The sequence below is a fragment of the Pongo abelii genome, chromosome 21 (genome assembly GCF_028885655.2).
Source record: "Pongo abelii isolate AG06213 chromosome 21, NHGRI_mPonAbe1-v2.0_pri, whole genome shotgun sequence".
In the NCBI taxonomy this organism is placed as follows: Eukaryota; Metazoa; Chordata; class Mammalia; order Primates; family Hominidae; genus Pongo; species Pongo abelii.
Window position 1 is genome coordinate 57,926,325 of NC_072006.2, and position 16,003 is coordinate 57,942,327.

Sequence of the window (16,003 nt, forward strand, 5' to 3'; positions counted from 1 at the left end):
GTGCACACCACCACACTCAGCTAATTTTTGTATTTTTAGTAAAGACGAGGTTTCACCATGTTGGCCAGGCTGGTCTCAAACTCTTGGTTTCAAGTGATCCACCCGCCTTGGCCTTCCAAAGGGCTGGGATTACAGGCGTGAGCCACGTGCTGGCCTTAAAATTGTGTTTATAAGCCAGGCATGATGGCTCCATACTCGGGAGGCTGAGACCTGGAGGATCAGTTGAGCCCAGGGGTTCAAGGCTGCAGTGAGCCGTGATTGCACCACTGCACTCCAGCCTGAGTGACAGAGAGAGAGCACATCTCAAAAAAAAAAATAAGAAAGAAAACTAAAAAGTTAAATGAAACAAAATCACAAACCAGAAACACAATAAACACTAACACTCAAGATTGCAAAACACCAAATCTATATTTACACTTCCACATATAATAACATAACTTTAAGCTGAAATATATCATAAATAAAACAAGTAATGTCTACTGTTTGACAACTTAAGTATCAACAATTAAAATAAATCAAACTGGAATGAAATAAATACATAAACAAAAATCCAACGAATTGTACCTCTATTATATGTACTGTTGTCTCAAAGAAAAAAAATATAAAACCAGTAGTATACCAATAGTTAATACTGATGGACACAAAAACATATTTTGAAGTACAAAGGGCTGTAGGAAAATAATTGGTATTTTTATACATTCAGAAATGTGGTTAAAAAGAGAAATCTGAAAAGCCCAAAAACTTCCAGCATAATACAAATTGACTTGTTTTCAAATAGATTTGGTGATTCTTTTTTTTAAATACAGGTTTAAATTCCAGCCCTCTATTATCACATACCCCCTTTAAGATTTATGGTTCTAGTCACAGCAAGCTCTCTGTAACACTCATTGGATTAGGCAAAGATTGAGTCAATCATCTTGCAAATGTGTTAATCTTCAAAAATAGGCTATAAAAGTGCAAAACTATGAAAACAAAATCTAGATTATGTACATATGGCTCAGCTTGTGAACAGGAAAAAAAGGTCAATAGTGTACACTTTCCTGATACAAAGCACTTCATTGCAATGCCAGCAGACTGATCTCAAAATGAGTTCTCCCTTGTAACACGGGAGCTAAGACTTCTATCAAGGAGGACCTCCTACGTTGCATAATTTAAAAAAAAAAAATAATCTTCTAGGATTACCCTTGCTCTATGGAGAACAGCGAGGCCAGAAAAATGAACAGTGCAAATTTATTTTTGAAACAGTTTCTTAATAAAATATTTTGTGGTCACTAAGCCCATGTACTAATACACTCAGCCATGGACAGCACATTAAAGAACAGAAGTTTAAAATATCTAGGAAGCCAGCTGGTGGCCATCTTCTCTAAAACTCAAATTGCATGTGCACTGAGAAAAATGTTACTGCTTCAAAACAACCAAAAATGGGAAAATAACTGAGGTCTAGAAACAGATTTTCTCTTTCTAGACTCCCAGCAGGCTCGGCCAGCAGTTCCTTATTCAGAATCAATGTGTCTATAATCAACTCTAGTATGTCCACAGTTCACCCAAATGCCAGATACATTAAGACTACCAAATACAAACCTAAAATGTTCCCCCCAAAATTTCCCTTAAAACTGTTCCCCAATACCTGCAATTCACAGGTATAATTTAGCATTTTTGTTTTTATATACTAATTTAGGCAAACCCCCCGCCACTGAATCTTCCAACAAAAATGATTAATTTGATAGAAACAAATTTAAATAACTGCACATACAGTTTCTTATGTTTACACAATGTGTGGCTGCTCTACAGAGAAAATGCTTGTCTGTAGACACACTCTCTTAAAAATCCTACAAGCCATCCCAACTCCCTCAGTCAAGGTTCCTGGAGGTTCCAGGACAATCTGGAGAGGCGAGGAAGAAGGTGCCTTCCCCAGCTGAGATGCTCAAAGTTGCAATAAAATGCTGCCAACTTCCGAATGGCTGACCTCGATATCTGCAGCACATATCATAGAGGGTCAATACTTCCATTAACAATTTTAAGACAACAATAGATTTGGGTGGATTCAACATAATACAAAATCATTGACAGTTTAAAAAAAAAAACAAACATACATTTTAAATGAAAGAGCACAATAGCAGAAACTGCTCCAAGTGATGAGCTGTATTAGAGAAAAGGAATACACACAGTATTTGAACAAGCAGGTTTACAACTTAGATATTTACAGATTTTTACCTGAGGTGCAAGCATTATATACTTTTCCCCCATCCCGCCCCACCCAACCCAAATGATTTCTCTTCAGCAGCGCTCAAGTATGCAAAAATTCCACTTCTTATTTGGTCAATTCTAAAAAAAATATTATTCAGGGACAAAATAGAGATTTCCAGTCCCCATGTATGTAGGTTCCAACTGTTCCAACTAGTTTTTATTGCTATTTGGTACAAAAGTTAACAGAACAACTTTACAAAACTGTAGTGTTCCTTGCAGATTCCTTATATGTTTTATGTACAGTACAATCACAGCTTATTTCAGTAGCTTTCACCATTCGCTTCTCAAAAGATGAAGTAAATTTTAATTTCATGGAGAGTAAGCACTGACATCCACCAAGACCTAAGGAAAAAACATTTTTAAAATGATTAACATCAAAACTGAATACAGTGAATACAGTTCAGAAAATTCTTTCTTTAAAAAAGTATAATAAATAGAACCAAATTGACCTAGAAATGCAATGGGTTCTGTTTTTTGTTGTTGTTATTTTTGAGACAGTCTTGCTCTGTCGCCCAGGCTGGAGTGCAGTGGCGCAATCTCGGCTCACTGCAACCTCTACCTCCCGGGTTCAAGCGATTCTCCTGCCTCAGCCTCCCAAGTAGCTGGGACTACAGGCATGCACCACCACGCCCGGCTAATTTTTTTGTATTTTTAGTAGAGAAGGGTTTCACCATGCTGGCCAGGCTGGTCTTTAACTCCTGACTTCAAGTGATCCACCCGCCTCGGCCTCCCGAAGTGCTGCATTCCAGGCGTGAGCCACCGCGCCCGGCCCTGGGTTCTATTTAAGTTCAACTTTTGCCATGAAAGTATTAGGAGAATGACTAACTAGATAATGCTGCAAACTGTGGAGCTGCTTTTAGTAATTTAACTGAGATGACTTAACCAAGAATCAGAATTGAGTAAAAGACAATTGCCATGCACAAGAAAATCCCAGCTACTCAGGAGGCTGCAGTGGGAGGACTGCTTGAGCCCAGGAGTTCGAGGCTGCAGTGAGCCAAGATCACGCCACTGCACTCCAGACCCTGTCTCAAACAAACAAAACCAATATGTGAGCTGGTCCTAAGGATCAGAAAGAAGAGGTTGGAAAGCAAAGACAGTGCAGGCAGGATGTTCTCCAGGTGAAGGAAACACAAGCAGAGAAGCTCAGAGCTCCCCGAGAGACACCAGCTCCAGATACAGGAGCATGGCTGTTTGCAACTACTTGATCAGTTGTAATGGATGCTGCAAGTAACCTGCTACCAAAGTCTGCTCCTCATAATTCATACGTTATTTTTATCCTTTAATATAGAGTGGACTGAATCTTATTCCTGTAATGACAAAGCTTTACTCCCTCGTGTTCTTCATCTATTATCCTAAGCAGGAGAAAAGGCTGCAGAACCACACAAGGCTCACGCTGCCCGGGGAGAACATCATCTCAGTTCCCATATGAGTCCCAGCGAAAATATGACAGAGAAATTCTGTCCTGGACCACGAGCATCTTTTCATCTTCGTATCCTAGCAGCCAGCAGGCACGTGGTGAAGAGGCTGCTCAACAAATATACAGTGACGGTTTCACAGGACAAGAGTTATCTGAGAAAGAACTAAATCTGCCCGTGAGCCCCAAGCTTTCCATTTAATCTTATTGTTGAATGAGTCATAGTATAACATAGTATACACACACATCACACCTTCTGCCCAAACTAATTAACTAAATATAAACTAACAAAACCAACATGCATAATTCTGATACTACTACTTGAGCCTTACGGGATGGGGGTGCACTACAGTGAGACCTTTAACATGTGAACCACATGCTCACATACTTGCTCCTGTCCCAGTTCCCCTCCAACAGGTAAGTACTTGCCAAGTCTTTGAACAAGTTCTTAAACTAGAACGCTGGGCATAGAACCTGGATCTTTGCAGACTTAGGACAAAAACCAGGCTCCTGCCTCTCACAGGCAGAGGGGGGCTTTGAGCAAACTGCATAATCCATGCCTCGGTCTTATCTGAAAAGCATGCACAATATCTCCTAATGCTGGGTCACAAACTTTTTCTGTAAAGGGCCAGACGGTAAATAGTTTCAGCTTTGCAGGCCACGTGGTCTGTCACAACTGCCCGACTTTGTTGCTGCAGCAAGGAGCCAGCCACAGACAATATGTAACAGACGGGCATGGTCATGTTCCAATAAAACTTTATTGATGACGATGCACGAAAAGCTAGTTTGCTCATCCCTTACCTAAGCCCTCTGCTGCAACAGAATTAAATGAGATCTTGATTATAAAACACTTCATTCAATGCCTGGCACAAAGTAAATGCTCAGTCAATTCCAGTCACTATGACTGTTTTTCCTATTATCTTCACTAATATCCAAAGATCCTGAGGACTCTAATTTTAAAACACCTAAAAAATCAAAATCCAACTTAAAAGCAATTTTGTTACATTATATTAGACAAGCTAATGGTTTATTTCCGATCAAGTGAAATCAATCCCGCCCCCCTTTTTTTTAGACGGAGACTCGCTCTGTCACCCAGGCTAGACTGCAGTGGTGCAATCTGCTCACTGCAACCTCCGCCTCCTGGGTTTGTTCAAGTGATTTTCCTGCCTCAGCCTCCTAAGTAGCTGGGACTACAAGCACCCGCCACCACGCCCGGCTGATTTGTGTATTTTTAGTACAGACAGGGGTTTCACCATGTTGGCCAAGCTGGTCTCAAATGCTCGATCTCAGGTGATCCGCCCGCCCTGACCTCCCAAATGGCCACCGCGCTCAGCCAATCCGGTGTTTTTAATTGAAACATATGCTCACCTTTTCTCCCCCTAATTAGTGAATCAAGTTTTTTTGTCATTTGGTCGATAATGTGCATTCCCAATAAAATTCTCATAGTTTCTCTTCTGTGCCATGCTGTTAGATAAGTGTTGATATGACACAGGCCTTTTTCCTGATTGAAAAAAAAAACATGTTTAGAGTTAAGGTCCAACAATTAGGTAAGGTGTGTATAGGTTGTTAGAAGTCAATTTTCAAAATTCCTGACACTGATAATGTAATCACAACACAAAAGTCACACAGTCCCATGCAAGTGTTTTCAGTTACAGCTGAATTGTGTTTATGACACTTGTTAGCACAGAATTTGGTTGATGTCACTAAAATTAAAATTGTCTGGGCTGTCACTAGAAGGAATTAAAAAGCTGGAAAAAAATGACATCACAAAATACTTGAAACGTATATGCATCATGAACCAAACTATGTAAAAGTGTTGCTTTTTTTTTTTTTTTTTTTTTTTAAATCATTTAAAAGGGGATTTGCCAGCATGGGCAATATGGTGAGACCTCTTCTCTACTAAAAATAAAAAATTAGCTGGGTATGATGGCATGCACCTTTATTCCCAGCTACTCAGAAGGCTGAGACAGAAGGACGGAAGGATTGCTTGAGCCCCGGAGGTCGAGGCTGCAGTGAGCCATGATTGCCCCACTGCATTCCAGCCTGGGCAACAGAGTGTGACCCTGTCTCAAAGAGAGCGGGAAAAAAAAAAGAGGATCTGACTTGCAACACACAGAGCCTTTTCCCCCTTTAAGTAAAGACAAAGTTTTGATTCATGTCCATTTTAAGCACCATGGGGGGGAAATGAAGATTTTTAACCAAAAGGCAGTAAAAATTACTATTTCATCACAATTTTTATAAAATCTGCTGGAGTGTCTGAAAGCAATTGTTTTTTAATTTGCTATCTCTACTGAACCAATCAGCATCAAGCAATTCTTGATAGAGTGTTGTCACCACACAGAATCCTCAGTTTGAAACTAACACAAATTGAAATGTGTAAAACTGAATCTGTTTCTTTGGGGAACACAAACCAGTAGAGCTTCTATGTGATAAAGGAAGACACTGCGGTTTGATCAAGTTTGCCAAGGGGAAGATGTCCCTGGGACACTGAGCTACTTTTTTACACATACAGGTACGTGCCAGACACCTGTACGAAGTGACACCACCAGGACACGTTTCTATGGGGAAAATCCCAGTCATCTATGAGGTTAACAATCTACCTATGGGGGAAATAAGGTTGGTTTTAAATTAATACAGTTGTCCCTCAGTATCCGAAGGGGCACTGGCTCCAGGACCACCCACCCCCACCACCCCGGCCAAGAGATACCAAAATCCATGGACGCTCAGGTCCCTAATATAAAAGTGTCGTATCTGCAGTATTCATTGTATTTGTAGTACTATTTTTTCTTTTTTTTTTTTTTTTTTTGAGATGGAGTCTCGCTCTGTCGCCCAGGCTGGAGTGCAATGGCGCAATCTCAGCTCACCGCAACCTCCGCCTCCCAGGTTCAAGTGATTCTCTTGCCTCGGCCTCTCAAGTAGCTGGGATTACAGGCATGCGCCACCACACCCAGCTAATTTTGTATTTTTAGCAGAGACGAGGTTTCTCCATGTTGGTCAGGCTGGTTCCCAAAGTCCTGGGATTACAGGCGTGAGCCATGGCGCCCGGCCTTGTAGTACTATTAATTTACAGTATCATAGTGTAACCTATTCACATCCTCCCACATACTTACTTCTTACTTATTTATTTATTTATTTATTTATTTGAGACAGAGTCTCACTCTTTAGCCCAGGCTGGAGTGCAACAGTGCAATCTAGACTTACTCACTGCAATCTCTGCATCCCCGGTTCAAGTGATTCTCATGCCTAAGCCTCCCAAACAGCTGGGATTACAGGGGCACACCAAAACACCCAGCCAATTTTTGTATTTTTAGTAGAGACGGGGTTTCACCATGTTGACCAGTCTGGTCTCCAACTCCTGGCCTCAATCGAGCTGCCCGCTTCAGCCTCCCAAAGTACTGGGATTACAGACGTGAGCCACCACATCCAGCACCTCCCATATACTTTAAATCATCTCTACACTGCTGGGCATGGTGGCTCATGCTTGTAATCCCAGCACTTTGTGAAGCCAAGACAGGCGGATCACCTAAGGTCAGGAGTTTGAGGCCAGCCTGACCAACATGGCGAATCAGTTGAACCCAGGAGAAGGAGGCTGCAGTGAGCCGAGAACATTCCGAGATCGCGCCACTGCACTCCAGCCTGGGGAACAAGAGCAAAACTCTGTCTCAAAAAAAAAAAAAAAAGAAAACCCGCAACTCTAGGTGGATTGGCACTGACTACTGAGCACACCATACATGTGCAAAGGAAGAAAACGGGCTGTGATGAAGTGAGGCAAGCTGGGGCCTCAATTGGCTGCATCTGGAATTTCAACAGCAAGACAAGAATGGACTAGACAGACCAGTGTTCTCACCCACTGTTTCCATGATCACTCCCACAACAGAAAAATAAAATCAACAAGAAAAATTACTCAAGAATAAGGCTGGGCATGGTGGCTCACGCCTGTAATCCTGGCATTCTGGGAGGCCGAGGCAGGAGGATCACTTGAGGCCAGGGGTTTCAGACCAGCCCGGGCAACAAAGCAAATCCCTGTCTCTACAAAAAAATAAATTTAAGTTAGCCAAGCGTGGTGGAGTGCATCTATAGTCTAAGATACTTGGGAGGTCAACACAGGAGGATCACCTGAGGCCAGGAGTTCAAGACCAGCCGGGGCAACTCCATCTCTACAAAAAAAATTTAAAAATCAGCTGTGCATGGTAGCAGCACATATAGTCTCAGCTACCTGGGAAGCTGAGGCAGAAGGATCTCTTGAACTCAGGAATTCAAGACTACAGTAAGCTATGATGACACCGCTGCACTCCAAACTAGATGACGGAGCAAGACCCTTTCTCTAAAAATAAAATAAGACTAAACAAATCAAAAGAATAAAATACACAGGGTTATGAGTTAAACCCACAGAGTTAAGTAAGCTTGGGAGGACCACAAACCACTGCCGGATCTAAGAATGCTTCTCTCTGTGACCCCCAAGAACTTTTGGCTGCCTATCCCCCACCCTTGGGAGTGGTACCATCTCCACTGAGAATGCATGGATTAGCTATTAGTCACTGTACGCATCAGTGCCATTTAAACACAACGCCCCTCAGGCAATACCTTCTAACGTCGAGCTGGATGCTGGACTACCAGCAGGCACACATGTGTAAAGTGGCCCGGAGCCACCATAGGGCTTCTGAACAGTCAGCACATTTGGAGAATCGACCTCACTGGAGCTCAGGAACCTTGGTTTGGGAGGCAGCGCCTGCGACGGATACACACAGTCCTGCGGTAACAGTGATGTGATGCCTCTGACCATATGGTACTTGGGAAGGTCATAGCCTCTTCTGTAATTGGCCCCGGGCTGGTCAACATCAAGGGCAACCACGCTGGACTTCAGTCTTTTCGGAAGGGGCTCACCAAATTCTGCTGCAGTGTTGCTGGCACTCCGATTACAGAAATAGTCTCTTCCTGGAGGTGCCCACGGGCTGTCACTCTTGGCAGGGAAGTCAATGGAACCATTGATGTTACTGCTGCCGAGGGCGGGCTGCGAAGGAGCTACTGGGAGAGGTTTCAATTTTGTCTCGGGTCTTTTTGTCTTATCCGGTGCAGGGGAAACACTGGTTTTAGGAAACATCTCAGATTGCTGTTGCCTGGTGGCGGCCACTTGGACCCCCACATTCTGCTGTGGTCTGTGGGACTTCAGGTTACTTGGGGCTAAAGTGCTAGAGTCTATCCCTGAAGTCAGAGGGGCCTTGCCTGGCCCAGGAGGGCTCTGCTTCCCCTTCGCAGATGGCAGGGATTTGGACTGCGCCGGGAAAGCAGACTTGGGCTTGGGTTTACAGAAACTAGAGAGGGGAGGCACGTCTTTTCCCAGCAACGCTGGCGGGCATCCGGTACGTCGACTTCTAAGCAAGGACTTGTTTCGACAGTTTTTATGAACGTCAGGATTGTATTTATGCTCCAGTCTCTGGTGCATCATTAAAACTTCTGGATAAAATGTCTTGAAGGTACAAAATGGACAGGTGATACTTGGAATTAAACTTTTACTCAAAGAAATTGCCGGGCAATTGTGAAGAGCCCCCAGGGATAAATTTAAAGGTTTTTCGTGACAATCCACACTTGGCCTGTATCTGCAGTCAGCTGCATTCTCCGTTTGCTTCTCTTTGGGGCTAACTTCAAGGTTATGGGTGGTACTGCCATCCGGAGGAGGAGTAACATCCGCCTTGGTTCTACAGATGAGGTTATTTGCCTGAGTTTCAACTGCTGATCTCTTTTTTAACAGGTCCAGGTAAGCAGGGGTAGGGTTTTTATTCACTTTATCAGCACTGTCATCAGCTGCATTTTTATGGAAATCCTGAGTATCTTTGTGTGCTGGTGAGAGGACAGCGCTGCCCAGAACATTCTGAAAAACAGAAGGCATCTCCTTAAGCTGCTTTGCAGGTGGACTGCCTGTAACATCTTTGGCACCATCAAAAAATCTTTTCAAATTTTTGGTTTGCGCACTGTCAGCGGTTAATAGTGCATCTTCAGTGTCCTGATTTTTACCATCGTTCTTGACTTCAGCAGCAACATCAGTTTGTTTTTCCTTGTGATGTCTCTCCAAGTGATACCTCAGAGATGTCTTCTGGGCTGCAGCATATTCACAAAATTCACATTTGTATGGTTTTTCACCTAAGGCAAGAAATGGCACTTTATTACAGAAGTGTATGAAAAGCATTGAAATAGATCAAATATCTATTTATTGAGAAAACAGGCTTCTTTCCTCCTTTTGCTTTCTCGATCTACTATCACGTAGGATTTCTCATCAGTTCTTTATCACCCTTACTATAAATATTTGAAATTGTGAATACCTATCTTCAATAGAAAAATTAACAGCAACACTTCTAACTTATTTAATCTTCCTAACAGCCCTAGAGAAATATGTATTATTCTACTTTTACAGCAAAGAAAACTAAAAGCACAAAAAGGTTACATAACTTGCCCAAGGGTACACAGATAGTAAGTGGAAGAGATGAAATTTCAAATCTACGCAGCCTCCTACATCATGATGTCACAGCTCCTTTCACAATCTCGACTACTAAATAGATTCTCATTTCATTCTCAATCATAAAGACATAAGATGCAGCATTTTAAAATACTGTAGCTTTTAATAAGATAAGAGTCAGGATACAGCAGTCATAAACTAAACAAATGAACTTTGTCTGGGCGCGGTGGCTCACGCCTATAATCCCAGCACTATGGAAGGCCAAGGTGAGCAGATCACTTGAGGTCAGGAGTTCGAAACCAGCCTGGCCAGCATGGTGAAACCCCATCTCCACTAAAAATACAGAAATTAGCCGGGTGTGGTGGCAGGTACCTGTAATCCCAACTACTGCGGAGGCTGAGGCAGGAGTATTGCTTGAACCAGGGAGGCAGAGGCTGCAGTGAGCCGAAATTGCACCACTGCACTCCAGCCTAGGTGACAAAGCAAGACTCCGTCTCAAAAAACAAAAAAGAAAGAAAAGAAATGAACTGCAAATAAGAACAATGGCTCAAGTTACAATGGCACTAAAAGAATAAAAATAACCACTGCAATCAACATGCTACATATTTATCCTTAAGCTAGTCCAAGGATCTGGCAGAGTATCTGAACAACAACAAAAAAAAATTAGATAACTACATAATTTAACTAATGCATGGTTAAAAAAATAAAAGTTCTTTACCTGTATGCGTTCTGAGATGAATATTGAGGTAATAATTTGAACGGAAAAATTTTCCACAATAACTACACTCTCTTGAAGATGTAAGATGCTTTATTTTTCCTCCATCATCATTTTTATCTTAAAGGAAAAACAAAAATTTTTATATAAGAAGGTAGCTGAAGTACATGAATAAGGCATGCTGACTTAAATATTCTTGACATAAACATTTTTGGAAAGCATGAAAAAATTCTTTTATATAACATCGGGTTAGAACAAAAAGGCTAGACACACACCAAATGCTGTTTTGAGGTTCTTTGAAGTTTTAGAGTGTTGTAACATGGTTTTGTTTTGTTTTTTTCTGGGTACAGCAGAGTATACTATTAAATATTCAGTTCTTCGTTTGCCTTAATCCAAGAAAGATCATTTAATAGACTGAATTGCCCGGGCAGCTTCCGGTTCTCAGTATCTCTGAGCAGACAGGATCTGGCAAACTGAAGGTGGACATACATACTGGCGGGAAAAATGATCTTCTTCAGAATAATTTAGAAAAATGAGCCAATTACAAACCGTCAACTTCCCAAACACCAGGGGAAAAAAATAAGCCGTTTAAGGTTAGGATTAAACAACTGACCACTAGAGGGCAGCAAGCACAACTTAATCTTCAACAGAAAAGAAAGTTGGGCTTTGGGCAAGCACCTAGGAAAGTTTGTCAAAATTTAGCAAAGTTTTGGAAAGCAGGCTGTATTGTCCACAAACACTCATGTGGGCGAAACAGATCTGACAAATGAAAACCTGTCCCCAAATGACACAGTGTTTGGCTTTAGGCTTTGCAGGACAACAGGACAATGTGTCTCACGTGCATCAGTCAAGTCCACTGGAAGGAGGACGGAACTTCAAACACACACCAGCCCTCCAGAAGACAATCAGAGGTGCTGCCGTTAAAATACCACCCCCAAAACACATGAATGTTTAAGTTTTAAATAAATGTCCCCTTACTGTAGATCATATCACTATCCACCTGTAAGACAGAGACACCCTTGATCTATAGTGTCTTAAAGAAAGAAAAAAAAATTTACTTGATCTTAAATCTTAAAAAAGCCAGGGTGATAGTACAATATGATAAATCTAGACTACTAAGATAATATAAGTTTAGGAAAATCAATTCCCCAAATACAGAATGGCCAGCTTTTTTTTCTTAGAATCATACCCAAACTAGCTGGGTTTATAACTGGGCGTTGTTGCAATTTCCGACTCCCAACTATGTGTCAGGATTTATGGTATGTTGCGTCATATCCAAAAAGCTATGAAATGCTTTTTCTTTAGAACAAAGGACATGACATTTCCACATCTACCTGGTTCCCGCTCTTTCAAGCATCACCTCTGACTTTACAGTTATATTTTTTAAAGGACCGTGATCTTTTTACAAATAGGCTGTTGAAATTGTCCTTGGGAAGTGGAAGACAAGGGACAATGAAGCATTTTGCAAACAGGGAAATAGTAGCAAAGAAAGGTTAAGCAACTCGTAATTGGTCACAAACAACGCAGTGGTAGAACCAGAACTCAACGCCAAGCCGGGGTGCTCCCACCCACAGCCAGGCATTCTGTCCTGCCTGACAATCTAGCCCATGTTTTCCACACCACCTACCAGTAACTGGCCTTTTCATTTCTTTCAGGGAACTGGGGCATCTCATGGGGCCCCTACAACAGTACCGGCACTAGCAGAAACCACTTAGCTAACTGGAGTCTGTGTTTAAAGCCTCTTTTTATGATGCCATTAAGACATTAGATTTGTAGTATGCTAAGTGCTGGGTTTCCTGTGTCCCAGGAAACTCAAAAACATTCTAAAGATTTGATATACAGACTACAGTTCTCACATCACATGATCAGAAAAGGAACTGGCACTGGCTAAAGACCAGGTGAAGGAAGAGTCCAGTCAATCGTGTGGGCAAATTCATCGTGGGTGTCATAAACACAGTTTTCCAAAGAATTCAAGCACACAGTCAAGTTACACTGAGAGGAGGAGGCACTTGTTTTAACCGAGGACCACTTTAATAGATGCTTCCCTAAGACCGATTCATGTTCCCATCATTCACTTGTCAATTATGGCCTGCCCATCAGGGGTCTTTTCAACTGTTTTAAGCAGCAACATCCTCTACTCAAACAAAATATTAAACTGTGATAGGAGAAGCTCTGGCTACAGTGAGGATGGGCGCAACTCCAAACACAGGTGGAATCCTTCGCCCTAGATAATGCCCACCAGGGCTCAGGAATATTATGTGAGCATGCCTTCACAGTGATTGCCTTCTCTTTCTATAAATGCCATTAGTACACTGAAAATTTTGCTGAGCACATGAGCCTTCTTAAAAATGTCTTTGGTGTGCTCACATTCCTTGTATTTTATGACAAATCATTTGGGTTCCTGAAGTACCTATTAATGGATAGCAGCTTGCCAGACAGAAACGACAAACGGACAGCACCAAATGGCTGCCCAAATAATATTCCTGGCTCTAGTTGATCATCACTCCCAGTACCTTTTATGGCCACTAGAAATTCACTACAGATAAGATCAGAAACGCCAGAAAAACTTAAGTGAAGGCTAAGGTCTCTCAATGCTGAAACTACTGACATTTGGGACCAGATAATTCTCTGATGATGGGGCTGTCCTATGCACTGTACCATACTGAGCAGTGTCCCTGGCCTCTGCCCACTGGATGCCAGCAGGCACGCATGCACGCACACGTGGATGCACACACCCACACACACAGTATGACAACCAAAATGCCTCCAGACATCGCCAGATACTGATTGGGAGCAAAATCGCCCCAGTTAAGAAGCAGTGCATTTGGTCTGGATGCACAAGTTATTTAAAAAAAAAAAAAAAAAAGTGTGTTTTGTGAGCAAAACATTACACGTTTAAAAAAAAAAAAAAGATTTTCAGAACAAGGAGACCTCTTAACTGAACCCTGTTATTACAGAAATGAGAAAAATAAGGCCCTGAGAGGTTAAATGACTTACACAGAGTGATACCAAAAACAGCCTGGACTTTAACTCTGGCTCTCCAAACCCCACTCCTGGCCAGCGTTGTCTGAAGATGGGAATAGAGAGGGGGAGACAGACAGACAGACACAGGCGGAACAGCACGAGACGGAGACAGGCAGCTTACCCAGATGGATTCCTTCGGGAAGCCCATCCTCAGATCCGTCTTCAGAACCACCTTCCCCGCGATCCACGGCTCCATTTTCATCCAGAGGGGCGGCGAGGTCAGGAGAACACGTCTCCGGCTGCCTCCCGTCCACAGACATGGTGGGCGACTCCGCGCCGGCCCTCCGGTCCTTCTTGTGGACCCTGGAGTGCAAGACCAGCTGGTGGTAGGTTCTGAAAGCTTTGCCGCACTCGGAGCAGTGTGTGGGCTTCTCCTTGCTACTGGGTAACTTGGGATCCGCGTCCACAGAGGGCGCTTCGCCGTGGGAGTGTTTGCACTTCTCTTTCTCTTGCGAGAGGCCTGTACAACTGCCCTTATTTGTTTTGGCCTTTCCAGAACCTTCCGAATGGCTTTTATTCGCATTCCAAATTTCTCCAAGCTCCTTCTCGGAACTCGAATCATCGTTGTCGGTGCTCCCTTCTTGCCCCGACGATTCCTTCACTTCTTCTTGGCCCGACGATTCCTTCACTTCTTCTTGGCAAATGGCAACTTTTCCTTTGGTAGCCAGCTGCCAAGCCTGGAAGGTGGTGAACGGATCAAGCTGAGGTATGCATCTGACAGGCTTCTTCCCCGTTTCGGGGTGAGATTTTGGTCTCAAGTTGAACAACTGCAGGAAGTCTTCCCTCGAGGACGGCATTCCTCCTTGTGGAGAGTCTGTCTGCGCGCTGCTGGTACCGAAAGCAGTTTTTTTGGTGTGCACCTTGCGGTGCTCAATTAGACTTTCTTTATTTGGAAATAGGAAGCCACAAACCATGCAGATTTTGTAAGGAGAGGAGATGCTCTCGGCCGCGTGCACCTGGACGACCTCGTTGATCGTTGCTGGACTCTCCAAGCCTTGCTGCAGTTTGCCCCTGGACCCCGATTTGCCATTATGTGTCCGCATGTGATTTTTAAGAAACCAAGGCTCCTTGAATCTTCTTCCGCACATGTTACACCCGTAAGTGAAAGAATCTTTGTGTGTTCTCATGTGGATCTCAACATCAAAAGCGACTCTAAATGTCTGCCCGCATACCTCACAGCTAAATTCTTCATTTTCCTTGCAGTTCTTTTCCTTGGGAGGTTCTGTTCGCACTTGACTTTTATCAAGCGGACTAAGATACTCTGCTTCAACCCGAAGAACTGCTGGTTCACAGAGGGTAGGCCGGTGTTGCATTAAGACATGTTTATTAAGGTCTTCTGAATGTGTGAAGGTCTGGCTGCAGAACATGCAATCCAAGGGCATATACCCCTCGATTTGGATGACATTTTTTTCTTGCGTAGCTCGGAATGGAACAACAGCGGTCCCTTTCATTGACATGGCGTCCTCCATCTCCATCTGACTGCCAAGAGAGCTGCCAATCACTTCTGGCCCATCCATGTACATTAAGAGGGACTGAGTTGGCATGTTTCCTGTCACTTTTGATTGCATATAATCTCAAAGTTCCGTTGGGGAATTTCTGGAGTTGGAATAAGGCCACTTGTAAGACTTGTCACTCACCCCTCTAACAGCCCTGGGCTTCGAAAACCAGAGCAAATATTTATTATAAAAGTTCAAAAGAAAGTGTATAGTCCTCTAACTTCTTCGAACTTTTAGGAAGCTCAGTGGTGGTGTCACTGGTTCTTTCCACAAACACGGCATACAGGCTCCCAAATGCCTTGATTCAAATATGAATCAGCACAAAGCATTAGTTCTCTTTGTCTCCATTGAATGAGTGTTTCAATTGAGCAAAAAGTCAATCCCAGCAACCTGGAGACAAGGGATTTCCAAACCCTAGAGGAAAAAAAACAGAAACGGTTAGCTACACTCAGAGCAAAGAGAAGGCTGGTGTGGGTGAGTCATACGGTCTTTTCCACGCAGCAGAGAAGGTACCTAATTCAATTGCTTCACTTTTAACTAATATATAAGGCATCCTGTTAAACATGCTTGTTAATTAAATCACTGGCATTTTATCCAGTCAGTACACTTATTAAATCAGAATTTCATCCAGTTAAAATCCAGTTTAAGTCAGTGCT

The 16,003-nt window shown here is 42.9% G+C and overlaps 1 protein-coding gene across 4 annotated transcripts in view; it reads right to left on the reverse strand.

Moving 5' to 3' along the window:
- Positions 1-389: 389 nt before the first annotated feature.
- Positions 390-16,003, reverse strand: part of ZNF217 (zinc finger protein 217) — a 36,519-nt gene continuing 20,905 nt past the window's right edge. For all 4 annotated transcript variants that reach the window (XM_054541876.2, XM_024239004.3, XM_024239005.3 and 1 more), the window contains 5 exons: positions 13,973-15,761; positions 10,831-10,947; positions 8,246-9,799; positions 5,030-5,162; positions 390-2,589 (listed from right to left, as the gene is read on the reverse strand). In XM_054541876.2, coding sequence (XP_054397851.1) covers positions 5,053-5,162; positions 8,246-9,799; positions 10,831-10,947; positions 13,973-15,419 — 3,228 coding nt within the window. In that variant the 5' untranslated portion in view covers positions 15,420-15,761 and the 3' untranslated portion in view covers positions 390-2,589; positions 5,030-5,052. The remainder of the gene's footprint in view (positions 2,590-5,029; positions 5,163-8,245; positions 9,800-10,830; positions 10,948-13,972; positions 15,762-16,003) is intronic.